The 13,747-nt window shown below is 33.6% G+C and overlaps 1 protein-coding gene across 2 annotated transcripts in view; it reads left to right on the top strand.

The window, feature by feature from the left end:
• The window catches only part of COL4A5 (collagen, type IV, alpha 5), a 329,573-nt gene that overhangs the window by 283,400 nt on the left and 32,426 nt on the right, over positions 1 to 13,747 (top strand). Inside the window, exons 41-46 of one of the 2 annotated variants that reach the window (XM_005865213.2) lie at positions 647 to 832; positions 2,702 to 2,710; positions 6,811 to 6,819; positions 10,378 to 10,511; positions 13,460 to 13,532; positions 13,669 to 13,740. In XM_005865213.2, the coding sequence (XP_005865275.1) occupies positions 647 to 832; positions 2,702 to 2,710; positions 6,811 to 6,819; positions 10,378 to 10,511; positions 13,460 to 13,532; positions 13,669 to 13,740 (483 nt within the window). The remainder of the gene's footprint in view (positions 1 to 646; positions 833 to 2,701; positions 2,711 to 6,810; positions 6,820 to 10,377; positions 10,512 to 13,459; positions 13,533 to 13,668; positions 13,741 to 13,747) is intronic. The other variant, XM_005865212.2, reaches the window with a different exon arrangement.

The raw sequence follows: 13,747 nt of genomic DNA, 5'->3' as shown, positions 1-13,747 counted from the left end.
CTATTTTTATGGAGACATTTTTAAAACCACAGACTTATCTCCTAGAAATTCCAAGATCCTTCCAATGATCTCAACTTAAAAGTTATGACTTTAATGTGCCACTGATATGTTGCTCTCTGTCATGTTGGTGGTATAGAAAAAATGTTGAGCACAGTTTGTCTAGATTGTGATTTTTAAATATTGGATAAATTGGTCTTTGAGGGCACATAGATACCATTGAAGATCTGTATCTTCCTAGAGTCTCAAACTTAGTCTCAAAACATTTGTTTTAGAAATTTCCTCCAACCATCTCTAACCTATTCTTGCAGATACTTTATACTTTTCTATTTATTTCTATTTTTTCCTCACAGCTACTGGTCATATGATCATTGCTTTATGTCCTAATTCAACGGGTATCTTTAAGGATGCAAGCTATTATTGTTTTTCTATTGCTATGCGTACTCTAGTAAACACTTCTGATAATAGATAAGTATATTTAATAGGATTAATGGGCTTTTTAGATGTGTTGGGGTTTGGGGGAGAGATAGAAATAACCCTAGTATATTCCATTACTTGTTCTAATAAATGTGAATAGCTTTAGCCTTATAGGCAAGCCTAATATTCAATATCATTTAATGTGTTCTCTAATGTCATTTTGCTTTCGTAGGTCAAAAGGGTGATGGAGGATTACCTGGCATTCCAGGAAACCCTGGCCTTCCAGGTCCAAAGGGTGAACCAGGCTATCCTGGTTTCCCTGGTGTGCAGGGTCCCCCAGGCCCTCCTGGTTCTCCAGGTCCAGCTCTACAGGGCCCTAAAGGCAACCCTGGGCTCCAAGGTCCTCCTGGGAGACCAGGTATGTACATGAGTAGCAGGGGAATGGTCTATTTACTAGTCCATTTATTTCATTTTGCTGGCAAGTTGTTCAGTCTTTAGGACATTAGAATCTATAATCGAAGAACTTCTTATAAGTAAATAGTTTGGTTTATACTTTGCTTCATCCATTTCTGTGGCATATAATATTTTTTCAGTAATGCCTTTCATAATTTTCTTAAAGTTGAACTAAAACAAACCCACATAGAGGAAAAAGGAAATAGTGATTTTTTAGTATTTTTATTAAATGTAAAGCTATACTGATAACCTGCCAGCAAAATGCCATCTGCATTTTTAATGTGAGCTTCTCAGCATGTCATCACAGAAATCATTTTAGTGATCACTCAGTAGATGCTTGTGGTCCATACCAAAGTGTTGCTATGGTTCTGTCATATGATCAGCAAATGTCACGAAGCACAATAAAAAAATTTTATCTTCTCTATGAACTAGGCAATCCAATTTTTCTTCAACATCACAGCATGATTAAATTGAATAGTGATCTCTTCATACCAGCTTCATGTCTATACTTCATTTATCGTCTGTTAACTGCTCTAGTAGTCTCAATTTTGCATCCAATGTTCACTTTTCATTTTGTGTCTGTGCTGTGTCATTTCATTTTACTAAGTTTGGAAATGCTCATTTTCATCCTGAATTAATGTTGCTGAGCCCAATCACTGGTGATAGATTACTAACAGATATTTGAGACTTGATATGCAATTTTTATATTTCTGATAATCAAAAACTTGGCTTTTATTGATTTAAAAGATATGAGAAATCTAAGGAAAAATTTTGTCTTTTTTTCTCTGAAAGTCTTGACTCCTTTTAACTATATTTAAAAGTGAAAATTTTCATTTAAGTTACCATAAACTCTGAAGTAATTGGAGTTACCTTAAATAAAATATGCTCTAAAAATATAAATTTATTAGGATCATATACTTTGTTCAGAGGATACTTTTATTTTTTTATTTTTTATCACAGATTTATTGAAATACAATTGACATAAAACATTATGTAACTTTAAGGTGTTCAATGTAATAAATTCATATGTGTATATAACTCAAAATGATTACCATAATAGTTATTTAACACATCCATTACTTCACAAAAAAATTGTAATTATGTGAAGATCATTTTCAAAACCAGTTTTTATCTGATTTGATTTGGATGTTTGTAGAGGGTGTTATTTAAAGCTTTACCTTAATTTTCTATTGAAGAAAACCAGTGACACTCCCTCAGCCATGTTAACTCTCTTGCATGTAACGTAAAGTATTGACACAACACCTTGGTGGTTATGCATGCAATAATTCCAATAAACCAAGCTATTTCCTGTTTTATATTTTAATCAGCACTGTGGTTATTGTTCTTACTAGTAATGGTGCTCACTGTTGAGCATTACTTTGAAATATATCAACATAAAGACATTAGTCACAAAAGCTTTTTTAAAAAGTACTATTTCTAAAGAAATAATAATGAGAGTAGTTGAATGAAGCACACCTGATTAGTGTTTGTGACTTTTTGATTTCTTATAAACTACAAACTAAAATTGAGTTTTAAACCCAAATGTTCTCAGAATTGATTGTTTTTGTCTGAGCTTATAGTAATGATTATTTAAAAAATGTTTTTTGGCTTTTCAAAATATGTCACATGTGCTGTTTTCATTTTAGTGGTGATAATTTGGTTTATTTACAGATGCATGAAAATGAACTTTCAGAGTATTTTTCATTTGAATTAAAATTTAACTTGAAAGAAGTTAGTATAATGCTTTAGTTTCTTGATATCTCTAACAATGTTGATATTTTTTCTTTTTTATAATGATGATCTTGGGCCTTGGTGAACTTTGATCCCTATCCAGGTCCTACAGGTTAGCTCCTTAACTCTAAAGTAGTAACTGCATGAAGTTTGAAACTTTTAAAATATTTATGTATATACTTATATACATATCTATATCTATATCTATATCTATATCTATATCTATATATCTATATCTATATCTATATCCATATCTATATCTACATCTATATATCTATATCTATATCTATATCTATTTATATATATCTGCAGATAATGTCTTCAAGTGTCTAAATACATTTTAAGAGTGTATATGCCAATTCAGTTCTTACATGTTTATCTCTGAAAGGAGTCAGGAAAGTGCAGTTGTTTATGTCTATTGGCAGAACCCAAATTTACCTGATTAAATAACTAATTTAACATTTTAAAATGCATATAATTGTTTCATTTTAGTTGAATATGTGTAGTACACAAAAGTATGTTTTATAATATTTTACCTTTAACCTTTAGAATAGAGTGTATTTCTAACTTTTGCCTTATATCTGTTAATGCAAATGAAATTGAACTCTCCTTCAAAAAGGCATTCTTTTTAAAACAATAATATGCATCAAAGATTCTGCAAATATGCAGTTCTTGGTTTGCCATACCTCTTGTAATTTTTCAAATGATCCCATCTTCATTTTTGGGGTTGTCACAAAGTTCTAAATTCTATTGTGAAAATGAATTACTAGGCACAGAGTAAAAATTAAATCAATGCAACCTGCACAGATTAGAAGCCTCTTAATCTTATTTTCATCATACACATACACATATACACAGTACACATCAAAGAACAGTTATCAAGTGCTGACCAATGAACAATTGCTGATTCATAGTGAAGGACGCTCACCTAATCAGGAATAAAAAGTACAAAAAAAATATCGGAGTGTGGTCATTACTTTCATGATAAATGATCCTTTAAAAAGTTTCTAAGAGGGAACTAAAAGGAGAAAAAGTGTCTTCCCAAGCTCTGTCTATTAGAGGTGGTAGGAAATTCTGGCTTCTTATTAATTTAAAATTCATAAATGTTAAAGTTGTTTTTTAGGAAGCCATCTATCTCTATTTCAATTGATTCTCTAGTTTAGTATTCTGCCCCTAAAATTTTTATTTTTATAGAACCATATAATATCCTATCTGGAAGGGACCTAACTTTTACATTTGTCAAAAAGATATTATTCACCAGTCACTTGTTAGTGATGGGAAGACATATTTTATTCAAAACTATTGCAACAGGGGAGAGAGACTGTTAAAACTTACCTCAGCAGCCCTAGCTGGTTTGGCTCGGTGAATAGAGCATTGGCCTGCAGACTGAGTGGTCCCAAGTTTGATTCTGGTCAAGGGCACATACCCAGGTTGTGGCTGGATCCCCAGTAGGGGGCATACAGGAAGCAACCAATTAATCATTCTCTCTTATCATTGGTGTTTATATCTCTCCCTCTCCCTCTCTGAAAATCAATAAATATATATTTAAAACACACAACACACACACACACACACACACACACACACACACACACACACACCTCAGCAGACCAAGGACAGGACCAAGGATGAGGCCTAGTTGAGAAGAGGGCTCATAGAGGTTTAGTCAATCAAGTGGTCTTTGTTATATATGAGAAAACGGAGGTCCAAAGAGGTTAAGAAGCTTGCTTAAGGTCATAGCTGGGAATCTGACTTAGGGCTCCCCAGTGCTCAGTTGAGTCTCTTTTCTACTTAATAACACATATCCTCCTTCCACAAAGGTAGTTGTATGGCATGATGCTTATGATCTGGTCTCTTATTCTAGTTATAAACATAAGTGATGGAGCAAAGCTGCTCAGTCATTTTAGGAGAATTCGACATGGCAGACTGAACCCTGCCTCCACTTTCTTGTTTTCTATTACTTCATGATCCCCATCAACCCCTACCAATTGGTTTGTTATTCCTAAATGGATGTCACCAAAATATTAAGGCAGGTGCATGCTATTTAAATATCACCAAGATAAAGAGAAGACTAGGGTATACTTTGAAATAATTTTGAGTACTTCCCTGTCTGACTTGCATAAAAATCTGCTGCCTTGATCACTTCCAAGCTTTACTATCAGCTAGAAGAAAATTGCTTTCTTGTGAAGCATTAGAATATTCTCAAAGAAAAAAAAGCAACCTCATTACTTTAAAACTTATTCACCCGATGTACTATAAATTACATAGTTATTGTAACCTGGTATCTGCAATGTTCTGTTTGCAACAGTTGAATAATGCAACTTTAAATGGAGGCTGGATTTAAAATTTACCAATCAATTCACCAGTTTATCTTACTTATTATGAATTATTACAGGACTTCATTTTTTTTAAAATTTTGCTTTGTTTTTCAGTTAAGCTTTGTTAGGTCATTGAGAAATAATGGATTGAGAGCCTCATGTAGAAAATTGATTTGGCATACAACTCATTAAAATGTTACCTTTTATATATTAACATCTTAGAAGTTTTGCTATGATATGATCTGAAGTTTCCCTTGATATTTACTCAGACCAAAATACAATATATTTCAATGATATATTTTTCTAAGAGTTTTTGTTAATGGTTCTTCTATACCAAGCACATGTATAAAATGCCTTTACTCAAACTCTGAATTATCTTAGGTAGGTATACTAACTTATTTAACTAATCGTTTAGCCAGACTTTGCTCAAAACATTGTCTTGCTGTGTATGGTGTAGAAACCATTTAAACAAAATCTGGTTTTTAGCCTTCTGAATTTCAAATTATAAAGTGCTTTAAAAGTTTTATTTTTAGGCAGCAATGGTAACATTTTTTATTTATATGACATGTTACCATTTATATCGTATAATATACTTTTACTATAAGCTCCTAGAGGGCAGAGTTTGGGTCTGGCTACTCTTTGTGTTCCCTGTAGCGCCTTGCATATGGCAGATATCAGGTCAACATGTTAAAAATTGAATCTTTAAAACAACTCTGCAAGGGAGGTTAGGGCAGATATTACTATTTCCATTATGTGGATGAGAAGACAACTTAGAGAAATTGAATTGCCCCAAATCCCATCATTTAAGTGGCAGAGCCAAGAATAAATCCCATGTCTTCTAATTCCTAGGATTCAGTGCTTTAGCACAATTTATTTTCCCTGCTTACCTCAGTGTCTATAAATCATAGCAGGACTTGTAAGAAAAGTAAATTGTTTATAGTCAATTAACATTAACCAAGAATTGTCCTATCTGTTGCCTTTTTATCTTTTTATTTAATGATTCTTCTTTTAATAGTTAATAGCTTGATCCAATATGTGCATTGAATAATAATAAAGGAAATGTGGTATTTTCTATAGTTTTGAGTGGGATATTGCATGACAATATATTTTAAAGTATCCCTTCACTGATGATCTTCACATATTTTAAAAATTTGACTCTTTATTTTCAAGTCCAATGATGAGCAAATATATATTGGCTTTTTCTCTTTGAGTAACTTATAACAAATAATAATGCAAAGAAGAAAGCCTCTTGATGAATTATGAAAAAAGATCAGAATGTGGCTCATCGAATGATTTTCAAAAAAGACAAACACAAGCATAGCTGGTAAAGGCCATTGTATACAAGTGTTTTAATCTGTATATTTAGTTGCCTATGATCTTTGTGTTTTAGTCTGATGAGGCCTTTAAATTAATTCTATCTCCTTGGGCCAATCTGAATATATCAAGAAATTTGCACCTTGTGTTTTTACTAAAATTGCAGAAACCAAGATAAACATTTATCCAAAAGTATCCTTTTGTGAAAGGAATGAAAAGTTATCAGTGAAATGGTACTAGTTTGCTACTTTAATGTTTTGAAATGCTAACTTTTGTAAAGCCACAGTAGCAGTGTTAACATGATGTTTTCAGTAGAATTTTCCATTTTGGGGATTAATAAAAACTAGCAGCTTATTTCCTTGAATAATCTCTATTTGAAAATGTCTGGCTCTCTATACTCCAGTATGGTTCTGTTTGTATACTGAATACACTGTGGAAATAATAAATGCTGGCAAAGAGGAGTATTGTTTAACTTGTGCTATAATGTGAACCACTTCTAACTCAATCTTATTTTGTACTGTGTGATGTCTGATACTGCTAACATCGATCTTTGGGCTTTGGTGAACTCTGATCTTCCCAGGTTTTCAAGGTTAGACTCTTCACTGGTCAATTCTTTTTTTTAATGCTTTGCATGTATGATAAGAAAAATTCACTTTTTTTGCTGTAATTCAGAAGTCATTGAAGATTGCTATTATGCTCAAATACTACCTGCTATGCTATTTAACATTTTGATGAAGGTAATGTGACTTGTTTATAGTCAAGTTTCAAATGACATTAGGTCTTTGTGGTTTCAAGTATTTATATTTATAAAAGGCAATCTGTACATAAAACATGTTTAATTTTAAATGGAAATACACTTATTTTTATATTTAAGACTACATTAAGATATTTAGGGAAGCATCTAGCCCATTTGCAATCTCTGTACATTGATTTTATTTTCTTAAATTTTTGTTGCCTGAGATTGACCTGTGTTTTCATTACTATTTACAGTAAGAGAAGAGGGTAACTGTTGATTGCTGTTAAAAATAAAATGTATATTCCCCTTGTGTCATTAGCAAATCATTAAGTTAAATTAAATTTGAGGGACTCTAGAGCAACAGGTCTGAATTAGTAACAAATAAATTTCCCAATATTTAGTTTTAATTGCAAAAAGAGCATTGCCCATAACAAGTATAGTCCTTTTCAAATGATAACAATGTTCTGATTACTTTTCAGACTGGGGAAGAAGGTCATAAAAGACTCATTTTTTCCCCTATCTTAATCTTACCTTGTCGTTGTTAGGCTGATTCACAAATTGTTTATTTTTATCTTAATAAAAACTAATTTTATACCTGATTTCTAGACCAAACTATATATTATAGATGAAAACAATTTTGCTTAGAAAGTCCTATGTAGGGAGTTTAGACTCAATGGTTGTTTATGTTTGTTTGTTTTTTTGTTTGTTTTTTTAAGTGTAAAGTACTCCAACCCTTTATGTTTGGGAAGGGAATTTCTGAGTGTGTCTGTCTGGTTGCCTAGCTAGGGTGACTATATGATTTAAAATGTTAAAAGATAAAACAATTATTGTATTGTTGTGGACCTTTTTCCTATCTCATGTACCAGATAGTGTTATAGTGTGAAAACACATAGAAATAGCTGAATGATTTAAAATGAGCTCATATTTTAAAGATATAATTATAGTAATAATAATAATAATTTTAAAAATTCTTACATAATTCTTACTCTGTGCCAGGCACTGTGTTAAGTAATTTATATGTATTATCTTATTTAATCCTTGGAACATCATGATAAAGTATGCTGTTCCTACTATAAAGTAAGAATTTTCATTTTTTTAAATTAAATTTATTGGGGTGACATTGGTTAATAAGAATATATAGGTTTCAAGTGTACATTTCTATGCTACATGATCTCCATATTACATTGTGTGCTCACCACCCAAAGCCAAATCATCTTCTGTAACCATATATTTGGCCCCCTTTACCCTTTACACCCTCTATCCCCTTCCCTCTGGTAATCAGCATAGTGTTGTCTGTGTCTATGAGTTTCAGTTTTATATCCCACATATGAGTGAAATCATATGGTTCTTAAATTTTTCTGACTAACTTACTTTGCTTAGCTTAATATTTTCAAGGTTCATCCATAAAGAAGATTTGATACATATATATATAAAATAATTTCCATTTTAAATAAAATTATGGCCAAGGAGATTAATAAACTCGTTAAGATCAAACAGCTAATGATTAATGGAGCTGGGATTCAAACCCAGCAATCTAGCTTCAAAGTCCAGCATTTTTAATCTAGATGCCATGCTGCCTTGTTAGCATGTAGCCATTGATTCTGGGTCTTATGAGTATAGGAAAGAGAAGTAAGGTCCAAATTTTATTTCCAATAAAAAATGACCCTTTTTAAAAGATGGCAACTAGATTTATGTTGTTTATCACTTAGTAGTGTATACATATGTTGAATTACAATGTTGTACACCTGAAACTTACGTAATATTGTATGCCAATTTTACCTCAATCAAAAGGATAACACTTTGTCCAAATGTAAGCATGTACATGATATTTCCTACATATCTTCATTTTTTGTTGAAACTAATGAAAAACTAAAATTACTAGAGGAGAGAGAAGGTATAAGTGTTAACTACTGGCTGTTTATTATTTAAGGCGTTATAATTATTTTCTTAATGCAGGACTACTTAATCTCAGCCACTGCTTAGCACTCTGCAAGCAAGTAACAGCTATTTCCCACTCTGTGATGAACAATGTTTCTATTGATAACATCTCCTTGGTTGCTTTATTTAGAAAGGAAAGTTAAAACATAAAGACAAGAGCTTAGCAAAATTCCATTTTTAATTATTTTATTTATTCACAAGATATATTCTCATTTTTCTTCAGAAACATTTAAAATGTAAAGAATATGAAAACATTGTTAAAATAAATTGAAAGGTACTATGTTGACAATTAATTTCTGACACTTTAAAATATTTCCGTGTATTAAGCTTGTCACTAAAATGAAATTGAATAGTTTGCTTAAATAACTACCTTAATTGCATAGTAATAAAAGTTGAATAAAAGTAATTGCCTATGAGTAAAGCAATTTGATTTTAACCACATTGAGACAGGTAACTTGAATCCCTAATTGCCCTATGGCAATGATTCTGAAAGAGTGGTTCAGAAGAACCAACAACTGTAGCTATAGGGCACTTGTTTTTGTACAGGGAACTTGCTAGAATGCAAATTCTTGGGCTCTTGCTAGAATCCAAAACTTTTGGGATGATCCCAGGAATCTGTTTTAACAATCCTTCCTAGAGATTCTGATGCATGTTTCAATTTGTGAACAGTGCCCCATGTGGTGTCTGTTTCCTTTGACTTAAATCAAACAAGAATTGCCGAAGAAACCGGTTTGGCTCAGTGGATGGGGCGTCGGCCTGTGGACTGAAGGGTCCCAGGTTCGATTCCGGTCAGGGGCATGTGCCTTGGTTGCGGGCACGTCCCCAGAGGGGGGTGTGCAGGAGGCAGCAGGTCGATGTTTCTGACTCTCTATCTCTCTCTCCCTTCCTCTCTGTAAAAAATCAATAAAATATTTTAAAAAATAAAAATAAAAAAAATAAATCAAACAAGAATTACAGAAGTAATTTTATTATAATGTTCTGAGTTATTTCTTTAGATATGAGTGTACTGTATTTAATATATAATAAAAAGCAAATTAAAACTGTCTGCAAACCAGTGTTAATAAAAAAAATAGCCTGGCCCAATTTACATTAGAGAGTCAGCATAAGCCTATATATTTTAATACTAGAGGCCCAGCATGAACAAAATCCTGTGCGAGTAGTTCGCTTTGGCTTGCCTCAACTGGCTGCCCTGCCCATTGCCACTAGTGGCTCGCTGCCCCGCCCTCCGCTGCTCATAGCTCTCTGCCACTCTTGGCGCTCCACTGCTTGTAGCTCTCCGCCGCTGGTAGCTCACACCCCGCCCTACCCGCCGCAAGAGCCTCTGCTGGTTTGGTCGTTATGGTGTTATGGCCATGGGCCTTTTATAATATAAATAGTCTGGATTTCTTAACTAATAGGATTTAGATGGCTGATATTTTAAAAGCCTAACTTTTATACTATGCTGACATGTGATCGTTGTTGTGAATTATCAAGGTCTACCAGGTCCAGAAGGTCCCCCGGGTCTCCCTGGAAATGGGGGTATTAAAGGAGAGAGAGGAAACCCAGGTCAACCTGGGCAACCTGGTTTACCTGGTTTGAAAGGAGATCAAGGACCACCAGGGCTCCAGGTAAGAAATAAGAGTAAAATTTGATGAGAAAGGGATGTGAATGGTTGCAATGATAATCCCAAGGTGCATTATTTTAATTGGCATTTACTGGTCAAGCCTCTATGCATGGTTCAGTGGTGAATTACAAAGAAAGAAAAAGGCATGTTTTCTATCTTCTTCCGACTAAAGGGACTTTGCCACCTAATAGATAAAGTGTTCTTCAAAAGATTCTTTACCTGAAGTCTTTGGTATGTATAGTACTTACAAGTAGATTTAAGAAACCTGCATTTCAGTGAAAGCAAATTTATAAAAGGAGACATATATATTGGAGCATTGAATGTAGAGGATTACACTCATAGGGAAGTAATTATGGTGAGTTGGGATATTTTAGACTATGAAATTAGGTGGTTTTAGGGTCAAATTTTCACTCCACTGCATACTTCTGCATTGTGTATATGGGAAAGGCAGATATATACTTTGAGTTTCTCTCCTTACCTGCAAAAAGAAGAGAGTAATAGCATATTCCCACATCTGTACTCATGTGTTTTCCACTTTGGTTTAAGTCAGTGGTTCTCAACCTTCCTAATGCCACGACCCTTCAATACAGTTCCTCATGTTGTGGTGACCCCCAACCATAAAATTATTCTCGTTGCTACTTCATAGCTGTAATTTTGCTACTGTTATGAATCGTAATGTAAATATCTGATATGCAGGATGTATTTTCATTGTTACAAATTGAACATAATTAAAGCATAGTGATTAATCACAAAAACAATATGTAATTATATATGTGTTTTCTGGTGGTCTTAGGCGACCCCTGTGAAAGGGTTGTTCGACCCCCAAAGGGGTCGCGACCCACAGGTTGACGACCCACAGGTTGAGAACCGCTGGTTTAAGTAATCCAAAAAGTCACTTGCTTTTTTATGGACCCTCAAAGTTTCAATTCATTCAGGAGGATTGTTGTCAGATTTGGCAGCCAACACAGTCTGGATTCTGTCTTTTAATTATGGGGCTGCTTTATATAGCATGGGGAAAAAACATCTGAAGAAGTGACTTTTAAAGCTTTCCAATAACTAACCTATTTTTCTGATGGCATCACTATTTTCCTGTACACCTAGACTTAAAATTTTAGTTATCCCAATATTCATTCTCTATTCACTCTCTATTCACTTCTTACCTCATTCATTTACCATGTATTTCCAGTTCACATGTCATTATGCCTGATTCAAGACTGCCTGGTACCAATATTTTATAAATCTAGTATTGTCAAGTTCTATTCATTTTCTTTTGTGAAAATTAGTTCTTGCATTTGTACTTTTCCTAATTTTTTATTTGGAAATAATGTGAAACATATAAAATGCAAGAATGGCGAAAACCTCCCATGAACCAACTGTTAACATTTTTCCCCATTTACTTTCTGTATGTATGTTATACGTTGAGAATAAGTTGTATCTATCATGACCCTTTACCACTAAATACCTCAGGGCATAACATTTCTAAGATTAAAGAATTTTAATATAACCTCAGTATAGTTATCAACTTTAGGAAATTAAATATCCATACAATACTTATATTTCTACATTACATATTCCAATTGTGTCAAGTGATGAAGTAATGCCCTTTATAGCATTTTACCCTCCAATATAGGATCCAGACCAAATCATGCATTGCATTTAACTCACATATCTCTTAATTATCCCTTAATCTCAAACAATTTCTAAACCTATTTTTTTTCTTTCCTGATCTTGACATTTTTGGAGAAATATAGCCCCTTCTTATGTTTTTAAAAATAGAATTTTCCTTCTTTTGTTTGCTGTTTCTTCAAGTTTTGCATCCCCAGCTGGAATACTACATGAGTGGTTTTGTGTATTTCTCAGATATGGAGACTAAAGATGTTCATTTGATCCTCATTGGTGATCTTAATTTTGATCACCTCATCAAGTTGTTATCTGGTTTCCCCAATATGTTGTTACAATTTTCTCCATTATGACTAATAAGCAAAATGACAGGAAGGCACACATTAAGATCATGCAAGTACACTGCTCCTCTTCAAATCTCCCTTAGATTTAATATCTATTTATGCTTTTCCCCTTAACCAGTCAAAAGTGTGACAGTGGCAAATTATGATTTTCTAACCCTTAGCACTACCTACACATATACTAGTCATACCTACTGTAAGAGAGACTTTGATTTCTTCAATTTGTCTATTTATTAGCAGTATGGGCTCTTAAATTCTATTTTTTGAATGATTTACAATTTTTAAACTAGCATTTCTTATTATGATACTCAAATTCTCTTAGGTTTGGTAACCCCTGCAAGCTGGATCTTATGGCTTTCTGACATACATGTCCCTCCTTTTTTTAACCATTTTCTTACATTTTAGCATAGTACAATGTTCCAAGCTTGCCTCTTTTTATTTCTACTAATAATGGCTTTATTATCTCTTACTTATTTTTCCTTTAGGTTCATTCTAGTGTTATTTTCAACTCTTCTCCTCCCCATAGTTTTCTTGGCCCTCAAACCCAATTAATTAATAGGCCCTACTATATTTTTTGCTAAGTCTTTCAAATGTCATCATTTTTGCACATGTGATTCTAATCTAAGCGCTTATCGCCTCAAGGCCACACTAAAGAAAGTAGGGTCTTTGCTAATGATAATAAAATAATAGCTATCATTTATTAAGCACATACCACATGCCAGGCAGTTTTCTAAGTACTTAATAGTAACTATCACATTGAATCCTTACAGAAACCTCATAAAGTAGATATTTGCTTTATAAGTGAGAAAACTATGAATTGAAAATGTTAAATAGTCCACTCAAGGTCACACAAGCTAATAAGAGGCAAAATTGGGATTTGTATTCTGGAAGTTTGACTCTACAGCCAGTGCTATAAATCATTCTGCAATACCACCTATATCCTCGCTAGCTCCCCATTGTTTCTCTACAATTAATTATTCTATTTATTCAGGGTAATCCTGGCCGGCCAGGCCTCAATGGAATGAAAGGAGATCCGGGTCTCCCTGGTGTTCCAGGATTTCCAGGTACTTGAAGGGATGTTTTAAGGTTCCCCCTTTACAATTAAACACATATGGGACAAGATACCCATTTTATAACTTGGCTGGGTAAAGACTGTGGTCCTGGTGCTTTGTTGTGCAATTGTATGTACCTTCCTTGCAGGTATGAAAGGACCCAGTGGAGTACCTGGTTCAGCTGGCCCTGAGGGGGATCCAGGACTTATTGGCCCCCCAGGTAAGAC

The sequence above is a fragment of the Myotis brandtii genome, unplaced genomic scaffold, assembly GCF_000412655.1.
Source record: "Myotis brandtii unplaced genomic scaffold, ASM41265v1 scaffold199, whole genome shotgun sequence".
NCBI lineage: Eukaryota > Metazoa > Chordata > Mammalia > Chiroptera > Vespertilionidae > Myotis > Myotis brandtii.
The sequence above is the reverse complement of the archived record's forward strand: the minus strand, read 5'-3'. Positions and strand labels throughout refer to the sequence as shown.